The sequence below is a fragment of the Musca vetustissima genome, unplaced genomic scaffold (genome assembly GCF_032173495.1).
Source record: "Musca vetustissima isolate MV318-11 ecotype Yass unplaced genomic scaffold, APGP_CSIRO_Mvet_v1 utg11016, whole genome shotgun sequence".
NCBI lineage: Eukaryota > Metazoa > Arthropoda > Insecta > Diptera > Muscidae > Musca > Musca vetustissima.
In genome coordinates this window covers 185,578-202,970 of record NW_026882273.1, presented here as the reverse complement: position 1 = coordinate 202,970, position 17,393 = coordinate 185,578, and the positions used below count along the sequence as shown (strand labels likewise).

Genomic DNA, 17,393 nt, shown 5'->3' with positions numbered 1-17,393 from the left:
TCTGTCGTCTTACCAATACGACAAGAAATAATCTCCTCCTGAGGCCAGAACTTGAGCTCCAATACAAAAGAATGCCATAATTGCAAACAGGAAATATCCTCCACTTGCTCCGAAGTATTTCTTATAAAGTTTCAAACCGATTTTACCCTCTTCGCGGGTTTCCTGAACCTGTTTGGGTGCATCGCCTTGTGCAGATTCAGCCACAGAACCCATCGATGACACACTGTCTTGTCGCGAACGCATTTTACTGTTTTGTCGTGACAGTGCCTGTCTTTCTGATACATCACCATTTGTTCCCTTTACACTTCCCGTATCTTCACTCTTATCAGCTTGCATTAAAAGTTTGGAGAATTCCAAACCACTTTTACGCATCGACTCAAATGTTCCCGTGGCACTTACTCTACCCTTGTCCATGATGACAATAAGATCGGCTTGTTCCAAAAATTGTAGCTGGTGAGTAACCAAAAGGACAATGTCATCGCGTAGGAAACCACGCATACATTGATCAAACAAATGGCGCCCAACATGAGTGTCGACGGCACTCAGCGGATCATCGAGCAGATAGACATCGGCCTTGCGATACACAGCCCTGGCTAAGTTGATACGGGCCTTCTGACCACCAGACAGAGAAGCACCGCGCTCGCCCACAATTGTCTTGTCGCCAAAGGGCAATAACTCAAAATCACGTTCGAGAGCACATTTCTTGACAACTGTGCGATAGCGCTGCCTATCCATTGGTAAACCGAACAAGATATTCTGACGCACCGTACCAGTAAATAGCCAGGGCTCCTGGGAGGCATATGACAATGTGCCGCTTACGTTTACCGAACCCGTTTCGGCAGGAAGTTCACCCAGTATGGCTTGAATTAAACTAGAGGACCAAGAAGTTGAGCACATTTGAATGAAATTGTTAACGAAATAAACACTAACCTTGATTTTCCTGAACCCACTGGCCCAATTACAGCCACCAAGGTACGTGGCTTTATTTTCAAATCGATATTTTCCAAGGTGTATTCCGTTGCCTGTGGATCCCATTTAGCCTTCAATTTGTTAATACTCACACTAGCCTCCACATGATGGGGATGATGATTACCCACAATTGTCATCGGCTTCATAATGCCATTCATGCCAATGGTCTTACCATTTTCCTCGATAATTGCCGTTGGCTGCAATTTATTATTTTCACAATCCACATCCTGTGATCTGTCCCGTACCTTGGTCTCTTCGTGCATCATATACTTTTGGATACGTTTAAACGATACCATTGTCTCGGCAAATTGCGATATACCCATGGGAAAGTAAATGGTCATAGTGTTTCGCAGAATATTGTAAAAAGCCGTAATGATGAATGCCTTCTCGGCCGTCAGCAGTTTTCCTAAAAGTACATAGCCCACCAGACTGGCAAAGACAGATATGCGAGTCAGGAACATAATGAACGATTGCAGAATACCACGAATGTAATTGACGTAGCGAATGGCATTCATCTCCTTGAGACGGGCATATTGGACCATTTTACCAAATGGTATTTCCCAGGCATACATTTTGATCACCTGAATGCCGGATATGATTTCGTTCATCATGCGAACACGTTCATCGGTGCGCAGGGCAGTGCGTAGACGTAAAACTGAAGTCTTTTTGCCTAAGTAGGCTTGTAGCGGCAGAAATAGTATCATAATGGCTACACCGAATAGGGATGAGACGCCAATCTGAAAACAAGGGTACGTAGGGTAAGAAGCGGAGAGTAGAAGTCACGTGTGTAAGAACTTCGTGATAGAAATTGTAAAATATAGGATTCCTCATTCTTATAAACAAAACGTAACTTTGTGAAATATGCGACACAATTTTTATCGATATTTTGAAAAAAAAAATTGGGAATTAGATATTAACCTGTGTCACAAAGTCATTCAGGAATAAATCATATATTTGTGTATCAATATTTTGGAATATTTTTTAAGAGACGAGATGGCGCACAGCAAGTATAAATCCAATATTTTTTGGTATCAATATTTTGGAAAAAGTTAAGAGACGAGATGGCGCCCAACCTTTGTTACAAAGTCATTAAATTATAAATCTTATATTTTTTTATCAAAATTTTGAGGAAAAAATTTTGGGAGACGAGTTGGCGCCCAACCTGTGTTTCAAAGTCATTCAAATATAAATCCTATATTTTTTATCAATATTTTGGAAAAAAAAGTTAACAGACGAGATGGCGCCCAACCTGTGTCACAAAGTTATGCAATTATAAATCCAATTTACCAGTAACGAATATGAGCATTCTGATTAACAGAACGTGGGGAATACAAATTTCCACCATTTTTTAAAATTAATTTCTATATATATTTTTTACAACTTACCTCTCGATACATCAAAAATGTTATAATGATAATTTCAATTGGCCCCAACCACAAATAGTGCATATGTATCATTGATGTATCCAAACGGCCGACATCATTCGATATTAGATTCACCACCTGACCAGACGTGGTATTGCCCAGTGCGGTCTTACTCAGACGTAGCGCCTTACGATATATCATGCTACACATGGCCACGCGTATCTTCATGCCCACGTGAAGTATGCCTAACATGTAAGGATGCATGAACAGGACATTGATGGCACTGCATAGAATCACACCCAGAGCGTATAGATACGCTGTGGATAGATCGCTACTATCATTATTTTCAGGTTTGGCGTAGTACGATACCAGGCCGCCCAAAAATAATGGCTGAGTAACACTGGAAATTGAGAAAAGAGATGTCTTTTAAACAAAAATTCTCCTTTTCTACAAATTTCATGGGTTTTTTGCAAACCATTCGAAATGAGATGGACTTTTAAAATGTTCTAAATTACTCTTTGAAGCCGATCTCATTTTGAATAGTATGCTGAGGATATTAAACATAGTGAGGGGGGTAATTTACCGTAAACCTATTTCTAGAATAAATAAAACAAAACCTAAGGTGGCGAATCGTAAACCGAATACTTTTAGAACCGCCCTCAGAAGACTTGGTTCTTTGTGTTTCATTTGTTTTTTGTTGCATTCCTCCTCCCATGCTTCGGATAGTTTGTGACCCAATGTATCTGAAATAAAAGAAAAGTGATACAATATTATTAAGGATTTTAGGATAAGTGTATCGAGAACAATGTAATAAAAAATTTCAATTGTAATTGTCAGTAGGAATTCATTGCCAACTCTATAGTATAGTACAAAATATATAAATTGGGGTAAGGCCGTTATATAGGGGCTATGCCAAACATAGACCTATATATTTCAAATTTTCGGCATGAAAAGAACTGTTCAAGAGTTCATTAGATTTTCACTTGAAATTTTGTAGGGACATTCTTGAATTAGTGTAGATTCGAAAAACTAAATAAAACTTTTTGACACCGAGAATGGGGGGTCCCCTTAATGTAATAATATTCGTTTCACTCTCACGATTTTTAATAAACAAATATTATAAACGGGGTTGAACGAAACATTCAGTGAAAGGAGAAGCATTATTTGTGATGACGCCATTAAGCTCTCCAAGAAAATACTTTTCCACGAAAAAATATCACTGTCAAAATAAATAAACAAAAATAATAATAACAAACGAAATTGTTTTTAAGTAAGCATGCAGTTTTGTACTACTCGAAGTTGGGTGTGTATTTGTTAAAAAATAATAATATGGCATACAAGCTTTGTTTAATATTGATTTAAGAAAACAATGCCCAATAGAAGAAGCATTCAATGCTAAAATCATTTTGTGTCACTAAATTAAAATTCATACTAGTTGAATATGTCATTTGATTGGGTACTTGATTCGCTGCATGTGGGATTTACAATAATTCAAAATATCCACCCTTTGCGGAAGGTGTACCAGAAGGTACAATCCAATCCCATAGGGTTTAACTTTAATCATAATCCGCATGAAATTAGATATCTGATTTTCTACAAATCTTATGTGAAGGTATCAGAAGAATATCGGTTTGGTAATCGGTATCGGGAAAGGGTATCGGAAGTAATGGCCTTGACCATCCAAGCGTAAATTGACCTACCAATTACATTGGTCTTCAATTACTTAGATCCTATTAAAGTAAATGCGTCCTCTCTAGTATTGTGGTGTATTTAATTACTGTATAGACTGACATGTTGCAAGTCATTTCCATATACCGAAAATGCATGCATATTATAAATGGATAATCCATGTTTGACAGCTTACGGAGCACAGTGTCACGACCGCGGCCAAAAATGGTCAAAACCAAGTACCACGGAGGACAAATTTTTTGATGAGGATTGATAGAAAACACTCCAATTAGAATAAATATGAAATTTTATATCGATATGTCAAGTAGTTTTGACTCTACAAGAGTTCAAATCTGATAAGTATTTATAAACTGATTTTTTACCATATTTTCGAAAAATGGGTGTGTTTTTCTGATGCTCAAATATTTGAATATTCAAATTAACGGTTATTATAAAAGTGTTTGTTTTGGTTGCTGTGGATGTAAATACTAGGATTCGCTTTAGTTTGTATGTATATATATATATCATATTGTGTATATAGTCGTCCACACTTGTGGTACTTAGTTCACCAAATTTTTAAAACAAATTTTGAAATTAGTGGAGCAGAAAAAAAATTTAAAAAAGTTTAGCTCTATTTTTTTATTTGAGTGGTGAAAAGTGTGTCATTTAAGGAATAACAAAAATTAGCTGCGGAGTCCTGCGGTCCTAAGAGTTATTTAACTTTTTTGGTGACCACCTTATTAAAAAATATGGCATATTCATGAAATGGTTAGAAGCGAATGGTCAAATATGTTATGTATACAATTAAATAAGTTATTGAGGATCAAATAGGAAGGAGAATATGTATTCAGAACACAGAGATAATACAAAATTTTACATAAAATATGCAATTAAGTGGTAAAAACGTTATTCGAAGCGAAGATATGGGAGAATTGGTTTTAAAATATAGCTTTTAAATAATTTTTCAGTCAGTTTGAGGATTATACTTATTTTTCGGATCATTTGAGACATAATCTTATAATCTAAATTTAGATGTCGCACATGAATTACCTTTGTGGAAAGTTCATACAGAAAAATATTAGTTCATGGCATGGGATACGCAAAGTGCAGTACAATACCTTTTGAGCGACTTTCACAAGATGCTAACAAGTCATGCCAACAAATAATTTGTAGCAGTCCGAACTTTTGTTAAAGCCGAGTTAAATAAGGATTTTATTTAGTATTTTATATTACAATCCGACCTTTTAATATCCTTAAACAGCCATAAAGTAAAGGCCCGAGATTATAATGTGAATGATAGTAAATCGTACATTTGGGAAGACAATATTATATATATATATATATATATATATCTGATGTGTGTTTTGAAAATTTTGAGAATGATAAACAAGTAATTTATTAGTTACAAAAGGATAATAAATATTTATTATAAGAAAAATAACAAAAATAAAACTACTATACTTAATTTAGCTGCATATAACGATTTTATAGTACAGAAAGTTACATTTTTAGGGACTTTTGGTATAGTAGGTACCTGAAATATGGGCCAACAACTAAATTACAGCACCTATTACTTTCTTCGCCCAAATTTGATGTAATTTGGACGAAGACATGAAAATTTTCCTGGAATTTGGATGAGTATAAAAAAATTATAGGTCCAAAAAGCGGATTTTCAAGACCCTTTGTATGGGAGGTATATCAAATCTTGGCCAATCTACCCAGTTTTTGGTCCGTTGCTTTATAGGCATAAGTAAATGTAAATTGCCAATTTTCATTGAATTTGGTTGAATATTAAAGATTATATAGCCCAAAATATTAAAATTTTCAAGACCCGTTGTATGGGAGGTATATCAAATCTTGGTCCGATCTTCCCAGTTTTTGGTCAGTTGCTTTAGAGGCCTAATTAAATGTAAATTGCCAATTTTCATTGAATTTGTTTGAATATTAAAGATTTTATAGGCCAAAAAGGGTGACATTCTCAAGACCCATTGTATGGGAGGTATACGAAAAATTGGTCCGATCTATCCAATTTTTTGTCAGTTGCTCTTTAGGCAAATAATAAGCACATGTACCAAATTTTATTAACTTACGATAACTCCTTCTATTTTTGGCCGCTGTTTATATGAACTCGCGACATAGTGCGGAGTAAGCCAGTAAAGAAAATGGTACACTATTTTATAGTATACTAGCAAAATACCCGCTCCTTCGTATGCGGAAAAGGAATACAAAAACATATTTCATACGGAAATCGTGAACACTGTATAATTTGTTGTATTATAGTTCTGAATTCCACCTCTATGTCTACATCTAATATGAAGTTTATTACCATTTAGTACTCTTCATACACATAAGCACTATTTTCCGAAATCTCTTTTTTATTTTATTACACAGATTAAAAATAGATCAGATTTTAGCAAATACGTACAGGTCCCGCATTCAGCACTTTTCGAACACATAAGTACACATTTTTAAGACTACCTCCATACCATCACCACCACTAAATTTAGTACCAGTTACTTCCAAAACCCCCTTGGCACTTCTTTCTAACTCTCCGTCAGTGACCGACATTCTAAATTTTAGGTTTCCAGCTCTCTCCGTTACCCAAATCCAAATTTAGTGCATTTTCGTAAGTCCAAATTGAAGAATTCCAGCTCTGTCTGTTCAATTAAAAATAAATTATACAATATTTGGTACCATTCTGTACTTTTCGTACCCATATTCCAAACCTATCTCAAACCTGCTTTCAAATAGCAATCGTAAGTTCAAATTTAAGAACTTCAGCTCTGTCTGTTCTCCAAATTATACCAGATTTGGTACCATTCTGTACTTTTCTTACACTCCCACATTAATCTAATTGGCAACTTTCAGAATTCGAGTTCTAACCGTTCACTCAAGTCGAATTTGTAACAAATTTTATGCTTTTCGTACTCATAAGTACGAATTTCCAAAACTACCTCAGTCATGCACTTCAATAATAACCTTAAGTGCACATCCGTTCACCTACATCCATCCACTTAGTATACATATTTACGCATTTTTAAAACTAGCTCCATGTCTCATCCTACAATCCAATCTTTAAATTTAATTTTGTACACGTATTACCATTTAGTACACATAAGTACTATGCTTCCATATCTCAATTCTATATTCCAACAGCAACCATTATTCCAAATTTTAGGTTTCCAGCTATCTCCGTTCACCCAAAACCAAATTGTACCAAATTTAGTGCCGTTTAGTACTTTTCGTACACAAAAATACGAATTTCCAAAGGTGTGTCTATAGCTCAATCTTCAACAGTAATTTTAATTCCAAATTTCAGGTTTTCAGCTCTATCCTTTCAAGCAAAATCCAAATAGTACTAAATTTAGTACCATATAGAACTTTTCGAACTAGTAAGAACGAATTTCTAAAACTACCTCAATCCTTCACTCCAACAGTCATTCACCTAATTCCTACTTTTTATACACACAAGATTCTAGCTATATATGTTCAATGTATATATAATTAGAACTAAATTTAGTAAAGTTTAGTACTTTTAGTATACTTAAAGGTCGAATTTCCAAAAACTCTTTTGTACATCTTTCTAACAACTGACCCACATGCCAAATTTTAGAATTCTAGCTCTTCCCGTTCGCCTAATACAAAGGGTACCATATTTAGTACTTTTCGTACCCTTTTAGTTCGAATTTCCTTTGATGAATAATTAGTATGATAATTACAACACAAACATCGATAAAATTTGGAAGCTCTAATAGACACATTTATTCTGACTGATGATGTAAGAAAAATAGATCACCGATTAGAATTTTATAGACTATTAATGCATTCAACATAGATCTTCTACTCCTTAATACCGACAATCTAATCAATTTTAATCTGTCAGTATACGATGTCAATTCAAAACTATCATTCCAATGCAAGCCGTGAAGAGTAAAAATTAAGAATCGTTTCTGAACAGATTCAAATTTATGAATATACACAGTATAATAAGGATCCCCAGCAACAGCACAATATTGTAAAATTGGCCTAACAAGAGTTGTATAAAGTTGTTTTGTAACATATGGATCAAAAAGTTCTTTAGACTAACGTTTAATAAAACATAGGATGCCATTAGCTCTATTAACCATAGTAATTACATGGTTATTGAAATTTATTTTTGAATCCATTAGAAGGGTAAATAAATGAGTCAACTGTTGTTAGTAATCTTCCACTAATAGAAAATTGTATATTCAACGGAGCATTTCTATAAAAGCACATATGTTTACATTTTTTTAATTTAGTTCCATATTATTAGGAACACCAATTTGGGAAAGAGTCTAAGTCATCTTGAAGTAGTGTTGACAAACATTCAGATCTATGTGAGATGAAAATTATGGCAGATCATTAATAAATATTAAAAACAGGACGGCACCAAGATGAATACCTTGAGGAGCTCCAGACGGAATAGAAATGTGTAAATTGTATTAGGTTGTTTGAAGTAGAGTGGTCACGGCGGAAACCATGTTGATAAGGGCTCAAAATAGGAAGGACTTTATGAGAAATTATTTCTGTTATAAGCTTCTCAAATAACTTGGGAATATAACTTAATTTGGCTATTCCTCTATAGTTTGATACATCAGATAAGCTACCTGATTTATGTAGGGGTATTAGCAATGATTTCTTCCAAAGGTTGGGAAAATGCCCGAATTTGATTGAATAATTAAATAAAGTGGTTAATGGAATGGATAAGATATTTAAACATAATTTTAGGATATTACTAGGTATGCCATCAGGACCAGGACTATAAGTTGCTTTCAAGCATCGTAAATTATTTAGGACATGGGTAGTATCAAAATAAGGTATACTGATTGGATTAGTAGTGCCAATGAAATAATGATAGGGTGAGTGTAAATTTGATGGCTTAGTGGAATACGTAAAAGCAATCAGCAATCTCTTGGTCATTCACAAATTCGAATACATCAACTTTAAGTGATACCAGTTTTGATGATCATGTTCGTTTTATGTTAACGAAACCATAAAAGGTTTTCGGATTGGATTTGAGTCCAATTTTCACCTTTTCTAAATAGGAGTTATATGCATCACCACATAGAAGAGTAAATCTAGATCTGGATATAGAATCATTTGAGTAATCGATAGAAGATCCAGATTTTTTATATTTATGATAAATTCTATTTTTTGAGTTTTTCATTGCAATTAACTCAGGAGTGATTCAAGGAGGTATATTCGAATTGATAAAACGAACTGTGGGGACGATTTCAAAAAAAAAAATATTTAAGATTGTGGTAAAATTTTCTGCGACAACTTCAAGATCCCAAGCATACAAAGACAAATGGATTCCCAATCGATAGAAGATATTAAAGAATTACGTTTTCGATGATTGATTATTTGTAATTTCAGAAGAGTAATCCGTTGATATAGTCAATGTTGGTTGATGATTATTTTCAGGAAAAAATAAGGGAGAATTTCTACATATGTTAAATATCTGAGGATCATTAACAAATGCCAAAGGGTTTGTTTCAGATAATTTTGCCACGATGTCAGAGATCCATCGATTTGAAATTGAAGAATGAGTAAGCGGAATCAAAGCGTCTGTGTCAGGTAGACATACCCATTTAACATGAGATATATTGAAATCACCTAAAACAACACAGCGGTCGGTATTAGCCATATTAGATGAGGCTGCATTTATTGCCGCCAAATGACGTTCGTATAATACTGCATTAGATGCTGGAGGAATATAAGAGCATGTAATAAATAATTAAAAGGCATTTAAACTTATACATACTGCTACAAGTTAAAAGTCTAAAAATGTGTCATATTACAAAGTTTTGGTTTTAAATGAAATGCGATTTTGCGGTATATAATAACGACGAAATACACACCAGGGTATGAGTAATAAAACTTAGATTCATATTTACGAACGAATGTTCAGCATTTCAAGTTAAAGTATCAATTTGCATTTTGTTTTAATAAAGATCTCTTTTTTTTCTATTTTATGACTATAGTATATTAGCAAATATAAAGACTAAAAATGTTATGTAAATTAAATATTACAACATTTTTTGTTTACATTAAATGTAAGCCATATAAACACGTACATGCCATAAACACATTTTAATAACTCTATTTAAAGAAAATCCTATAATAATAAAAAACTTTTATCGTTTTGTATCGATATTCTTCTACAGCAGATACGATTATGTTTTCTATTTTAATTAAGAGTTTTGTTTACACTTCAGAATATATTATGCAAAAAAAAAAAAGAAAGTCAGCAATGACATGAAGTGTTGAAATAATTTTGCGATAATTTTTTTATTCGATTTCATAGAGTTTTTAACCAAATCAATAACTGGTAATAATTAACTGACATATCATGACACTGACAACCAAATATTTGATTGTTATGATAAATTAAAAAGACAATTTGTTTGTGGTTTGTTGTTGTGACAAATTAAAGATACAATTTTTGTGGTTATACCAAGTGTCAATGTTTAATGACATTTAAGACAACCAAAGTGTGCGAAATAAAAACAAAATAATTGTAATTAAAAACGTATGTCATAATTACTAAGCAATTACGATAAAAGCCCAGTGCTCTCACTTTGTGCACAATAAATTTCCGTCAAGAATATTTATCGATTTACAGTAGTTGTAGCTTCTATGAATTAAGTAAACAAGTTCGTATGTCCTACGTTTTGTCGGGGTGAAACAAGTCACTTCAGGTATTATCTCAACGAAGCACTTCACGTCATACAATAAAATCAAAGGTGAATTGTGATTTTCTTTATAAGTATAGTAATTTAAAAAAAAACTACTGAGTTAATAATATGATATCGGAGAGAGTTAGAGGGTGAGGAGGGAGGGGAAAAACGGTTGGCAAGTGAAAACGATTAGATACTCGAATAGCTAGCTGAGCAAACTGTAGTGTAATGTGTTGAGATAGGTTGCTATAATTTACATCCTAAAGATACTCACATCACGGCTATACAAATACGGAAGGTATTTAGATAAAAAAGGGTGTTATGGGGCAAACATTTATGACAAGAATTTCTGAGAAACCATTTGGCTAATATTTAAAAATATGTCTAACTATTATGAGGAGATATTAATTGTTTAATTTACCCATCGGCAGAGATCTATTTTATAGGGTCGTGACACGTGGCATTTATGAGTAAACTCGAAGCTTATTTATGCCGAATACTGCCGCAAGTAAAATTTAAATTTTGAAAGCAGAATATTGTCAAATTGTGAAAAATTATGAAAAAAGTAATTGGCATTTGTTATCAATTTTTTATATTTGGTAACAACAATTACAAACTGGGAGTAACAAATAGCATATCCTTTGCTTAATTACATACCCTTTTTTATTGATGTCGCTATAAACAACGTGAAACAAATTGCCATTGTCTGATATTTTAAAATATCAAAATAAAAAAAAAAAATTAAATGTCACTTAATGCATTCATTCATCATTTCCACATTCTGTGGAAGACCCATCACCTTTTTTCCATTGTAAGAAGTTATACGTCAATTGTGACTGATATGTTGTGACCAGAATATTTAATTTGATTACTTTTTTATTGACAAAAGTTCTGCTGATAACAAAAAAAGGAAAAAAGTTATAAACACGTTCCGTCAATTGTGTGTACGAATAATTCAATTTAAATTGCAAATATTTCATCAATCAATAATTTTTGAATGTTTTTTTGGTTAGTTTTTGTTGTTTGATTCCTTGGAAAATCAATAATGTCTACAGTTAATTTCTGGGAATCTTGGTGAGGTAAAATTTTTCTTCAGATGATATTTGGCTGGGACGTGATGGGAAATATAAGTTTATCAAAATTTAAAAGTGCCACCTGGAGAAAGAATACGGTTTTATAACATACCTGATTTGTGCTCCTTTAATGCTCTGTAGAGATCGGTTTCATCCAAAACTTTTTTGCGTCCTTTGAAAAATGTTGGCATAACAAAACTGGAAATAAGGTAAGAAAACTCTTTTTATATTGGTTCAGGTTAAATCATAATTTAGGTATATAAGAAAATCAGTGAGCGGAGAAGTATAGTCGGACGGTGCCGACCATATGATACCCTACACAACTTCCACGAAAATATAACGTTCTGTGGTTCTATATTCTGAATTTGACCGTCTAGAGGTCGAGTTATGATGATCGGTATACTTAAAGGTGGGTTTAGGACCAATATTTCGCGGCATTACAAACTCTTGGGGCTGCACAATGCTATAATACCCTGACAACAAAAAGGAATGAATCTGAAACCTTTACAAAATTCGTAGTACATAAAATTGTAAATAACACAACGACGATCATGAAATGGCATTTGAGGGTCAGTAGTGATGTTGGTTCTGTATTTACTAGTGTGTAGGGTTGAGACAAGGATATGGTTGTCGAAATTTTCACTTGAGGTGTATGAAAAAGTCAAAATGGTTAAAAATTCAGTGCAGAGATGGTGATTCAGATTTCGAACTGATGGGTCCCGGGTTCGAATCGCAGTGGAGGAGGAAAGCGGTTTTGAAGAATTGTAAAAACATGTTTACATCCCCCTTCAGATAAATGCATCCGAAACGCCCTGATATTCAATAACCAATCATAAAATATGAACAGTAGGAGGGCCGAGGTACGCAACGGAAAGTTGCAACACTAAATAGCAGGACTCAAACCACTGCAACAATTCAAGGAATCACTGTTTCTAGGCAACGATAGATGCCAGCTTCATAAACTAGGACTGGCTATAGCCGACACACAGGTTTGATTATTCGTTTTATTTAAGGTATAATTTTTTATATAAGGTATATAAGTTATTAAAGTGGTTTCGGATTTAATGTTGATCAAATCGGATATTCAATTCGCTTCAAAAAAATGACGGTCCCCACTTTCGGACTTAATCTTGGCTTGGTAAAGATAATAGGTTGTGCAAAGTTTGGTTCAAATCGGAGATTCCATTCGCCTGACATTGGGTTTAAAATATTGAAAATTTTGAACATTTGTAGGGGAGGTACCAGAAGGAGTGGACCAATAGGTCTCATCTTCAGACTTCATTTAGGCTTGGTTGTGCAAAGATAGGTTTAAATCGGAAAGTTTTTTTTTAAATTTTATACAATTTTGACCATTTTGTGGGGGAGTTAGTGGACTTATATTCCCCATCTTCGAACTAAAACTAAGCTTGGAAGAAATATCAAGATGTGCAACGTTTGAATGAAATCGATTACTCCCTTCGAGAGTTATCGTGCGCACCAGCCGGCCAGGCAGACAGGGGGAAGGACGGATGTAAATCGACCCCAAATTTTCTGAAACGGATTTGGTCCAAATAATCTGTATAATTTCTTTGAAGTTCATATGGAAATATACGAATCACAAATGAAATTCTTTAAATTTCAAATGATTTTTTTTGAATTACCAATGAAATTCTCGAATTGCGATTGAAATGAATAGCATTTGAAAAGGTTATTTGGAGCTTGAAAATTTAAAAATTGTTAAAGCGAATAGTAAATCCGGTGAGTTCTATATATTGCAGATTTAATGCAAAAATCGGCTATATAGGTCCATCATTTATGGTACCTGCCCCATAATTATTTAATTTTTTTTTAAATTACAAATTTAGTAAAAAAATTTTCGACCTCGACAGTAATTCCGTAAACCTCTGCAAACCATGTGGCTGGGGTATATACATATCTGTCCAATAATTATATTGTGTTTAGCGGAATAATATTTTCATATACATGTTTATTTTTATTGATTTCCATCTTATTAGCAATTTAAATCTCCCGTTCAATTTGATTGGCTTGTAAAACAACTATAAATTCAATGATTTGCAATGACTGACATTTTAATGTCAAACGTCAATAAATAATTAAATGTGGATAATATTTATTTTCATAATTAATAGTACAACCTTGACTTCGATTATTATCGATGCTCTTCTTTTGATTTTTTTTAATTTCTAATTTCGGTACACACTGTACGCAAAATAAAATGGAAAAATTCCCGTGTTGAATGGAGATATTAAAGTTGTGTGTCCCCTATAGAGTTAAAGATAATTGCGGTTGCTTGTCAATCGAAAACAAAAAATATTTGAAATAATTGATAAACCCCATCCAGCTAACCATCCACTCTTGATTAAATTTAATTTTCATTCACTAAACGAATGTTCTACGCTACAGTTATCAAGAAACGAACTGAAAAAAAAAACTAAATTTGACATAATTTGTTGATAGTATTCGGCAGTGACGTTTGATAAATTTGATTTATTTTCATTGCAAAATTAGTAAGGCTCAGGTGACAAATTTGAAATTGTCAAATAGAAATATGTGTATTGATTTATGAAAATAAAAACATTATGCATATGGGGAAACTTTATTTAGAACATTCACTCTACTGTCACTTCGTAATTATCTGTTCGGAAGGTCTGCAATTTATTTATTTTTTCAGAAATTGGTAAAAATAAATCAATTCTTTAGTCCATATATCTTCCCATCTCCATAAATTAATATTGCAAAGTAGAAAATATTATAAAAAGAAAACCTTACCCCCTTAGGTTTAACATGTTCATTGCAGTATATCTCTCATCATTGAAATTATAGTGAAAATAAATTCAAATATATTTTTACGAAAACATTTCAAACAAGTTTGTTTTTGCTAGCTTGTAAGTCAACTAAAATGTTAGAAACAAAAATCTATTAGCTGATACGAAACAAATGTGTAATTTTATTTACTCAATAAAATGTGCATTTCAAATTCAATAAAAAGAAAATAACAACAACAACAATAATAACAACACATTTTCATGTGTGTAAATTCGAATAAACGTTTTTTCGCACTTTGTTGTAGTTGTTGTTGTTGTTTTCTTGAGAACTTATTACTAGACATTTTGTAAGGACCAGACACTGCAACGCCACTTAGAAGTGATCTGAAGTGAAGTGAATTGTTATTGTAATTGCAATGTAAACATTCAGCTACATACGTATGTACATACTTGTATATTGACGTTGTAGCCGAACAAATTTATTTACTTAATCAGACTTGGTGTTGTTGTTGCATTTAATTGATATGTGTTGCTGGCTGGCGATTGGATTCATTACAACCGCAAATTGAAAGCGCAAAGGAAAAAAATATTGCCATTTGAATTTAATCTAAACAAATGAAACAATAGCCAGCTATGCAGTTCACTGGGGAGCAGATCGCGGGTGTGGGAGTGAAAGAATGAAAAAAAATGTCGAATGAAATTTCCATTGTCCATCTGTTGCTCTACATGAGTCAACTGTTGTATTAACAATGAACCAATTTTGTTGTATTTTTACAGACGTCTCGCTGACTTAGATTACAACAAAATATTTAGAATTTGTGATCATTCAGAATCCCTCCTAGGAGCCTAAATTTGAGGCAAATTATTCATATAGATCTGCTATGACATAAAAAAAACAAAAAAATGTAAAAAAGGAGCAAAGCACCGCCGTATTATTCGAGTAGTCTTTGTGTAAGTTTCGTTATGGTTGTTTTTATTTCAGTTTGTTTTTATTTCAGTAAGTAGATGATTGATCTGAGGTAGCCTGTCCTAGGTGATGTGGCTGCCATCGATTGTTGCCTAGAAACAAAGACATCTTGAATTTTGTGCAGTCGTTTATTTTGTGTTTCCATTTTTCTCTGGGTGACGCTTTCATCTGTCACAAGTTTTATAGTTAAGACCACTATTGTTTTTGGTAAATATCGGTCAATATTTAGGGGATGAAATGGACCAAGAACTTTATTTTTGTCTGATTTTCTGGTCGCTCCATGGCCGCAATTATGGCCCAAACATCGCGAATATTTACATGGAGAAGGGGATCGGTCCAAAGAATAAGCATGCCTGTTTTCAATATTTAGCGGGTCAAATGGACCCTGAATTTTGTGTGAAAAATGGCAAAATTTGTATACCATGACGTATATATTTACTCCTGAAAGACATAGACCCGAGAAGACAGTATATCCAAGGGGAGTGAGTTCACCTTTATGGTCTCGGTGTCAACATTTTTTGATTTAATTCGAATCTATACTAATTCAAGAATGTCCCTACAAAATTTCAAGTGAAAATCTCAACAACTCTTGAAGATATAGTCGATTTATTGTGGTAGCAAATTAAAATTAATTTTTTGCACAATTTTGACCATTTTGTGGGGGAGTTACTACAAGGAGTGGACCTATATTTCCCATCTTCGAACTTGACTAAGTTTGGAATAAATACTACGATTTGTAAAGTTTGGATGATATCGGTACTCTCTTTGAGAGTTTTAGTGCGCACCATCCGGCCCGAGAGAGAGAGAGGGACATTTGTAAATCGACTTCAAATCGTCTAAAACGGAATTGGTCCAAAGAAACATGGGGTCTAAAGCTAATATTTCGATGAGACACATTTTTGCCGCATCAAATTGTATATAGCCGCATTGGGCCATCAAAATACCTAAAATTCTGCGGGGACTTTATACGCAACATGGAACTACATTTAAAATGTTCTACAAAGTTGGTTTTCATCCTGTAAGAACCCGGAACGGTTGAAAAATGCGACTATGTTTCTAAAATTGATCTGCTGCATTATATGAGGTCCATACCAAAACCATGGACCTATATGTTTAAATGTTCACCTAGAAAACCCTCAAAATTATAAATTTCCACAACCTGGTTTAGAAAATGCATATAGGACCATCAGAGTACATAAAATAAAGAGGTTCCTTTGTATGGAAGCTATACCACTACAAAGACTTATATTACAAATTTTCTGCAAGGGTATTTTCAAGAACTCAAAATGCCAAATGTTATCCATTTGGCTTGAAAGTGCGGCTAGGACCATAAAAGTAGCTAAAATAGCCAAAACATGGATCTATACTTGCAATTTTCTGCAAAAATGTTTTTCACCCTCCAAAAATCCTGAATCCATGTCACTCGGTTGGGGAATTCTGCTAAAACTTATTTATAGACATACGAATTCTTAGCCGAATTCCCCAACCGAACGACCTGTGAAAATATCTAAAAGATATGGGACCTTTATTTTGCAACCTTTTCTGCAAAGATGATTTCACCCTTCAAAAACTCGGAATGCTAAATGACAGCTTCTTTGTTTGAAAAATGCGGCTTAAATCTTAAAAATACTAAAAATAAAACAGTATTGATATATGGAGGCTATGCCCTAAATTCGGCCCATTTCAATTTTCAAAATCAAACATTCTAGGAATAGTAGCAATGTGGTGCAAAAAATTATAAATATTGACCCAAGTTTCCATGAAGCCCCTCATTCAACCGAATTCGCTCTAATCAAGAATATATGGGGTATCTGTCGAATAATACGAGGTGTTGCAAATGAAATGATACATTTTCAATACATTCCATTTTATGGTAAAGGGTTTTA

General features: G+C 33.5%; 1 protein-coding gene across 1 annotated transcript in view; it reads right to left on the bottom strand.

Annotated features, from left to right (window-relative positions):
- Positions 1–17,393, bottom strand: part of LOC133328500 (probable multidrug resistance-associated protein lethal(2)03659) — a 35,193-nt gene that overhangs the window by 2,114 nt on the left and 15,686 nt on the right. Inside the window, exons 2-6 of the mRNA XM_061537065.1 lie at positions 11,888–11,973; positions 2,917–3,076; positions 2,355–2,733; positions 931–1,706; positions 14–871 (exon numbers count right to left, since the gene is read on the bottom strand). Coding sequence (XP_061393049.1) covers positions 14–871; positions 931–1,706; positions 2,355–2,733; positions 2,917–3,076; positions 11,888–11,973 — 2,259 coding nt within the window. The remainder of the gene's footprint in view (positions 1–13; positions 872–930; positions 1,707–2,354; positions 2,734–2,916; positions 3,077–11,887; positions 11,974–17,393) is intronic.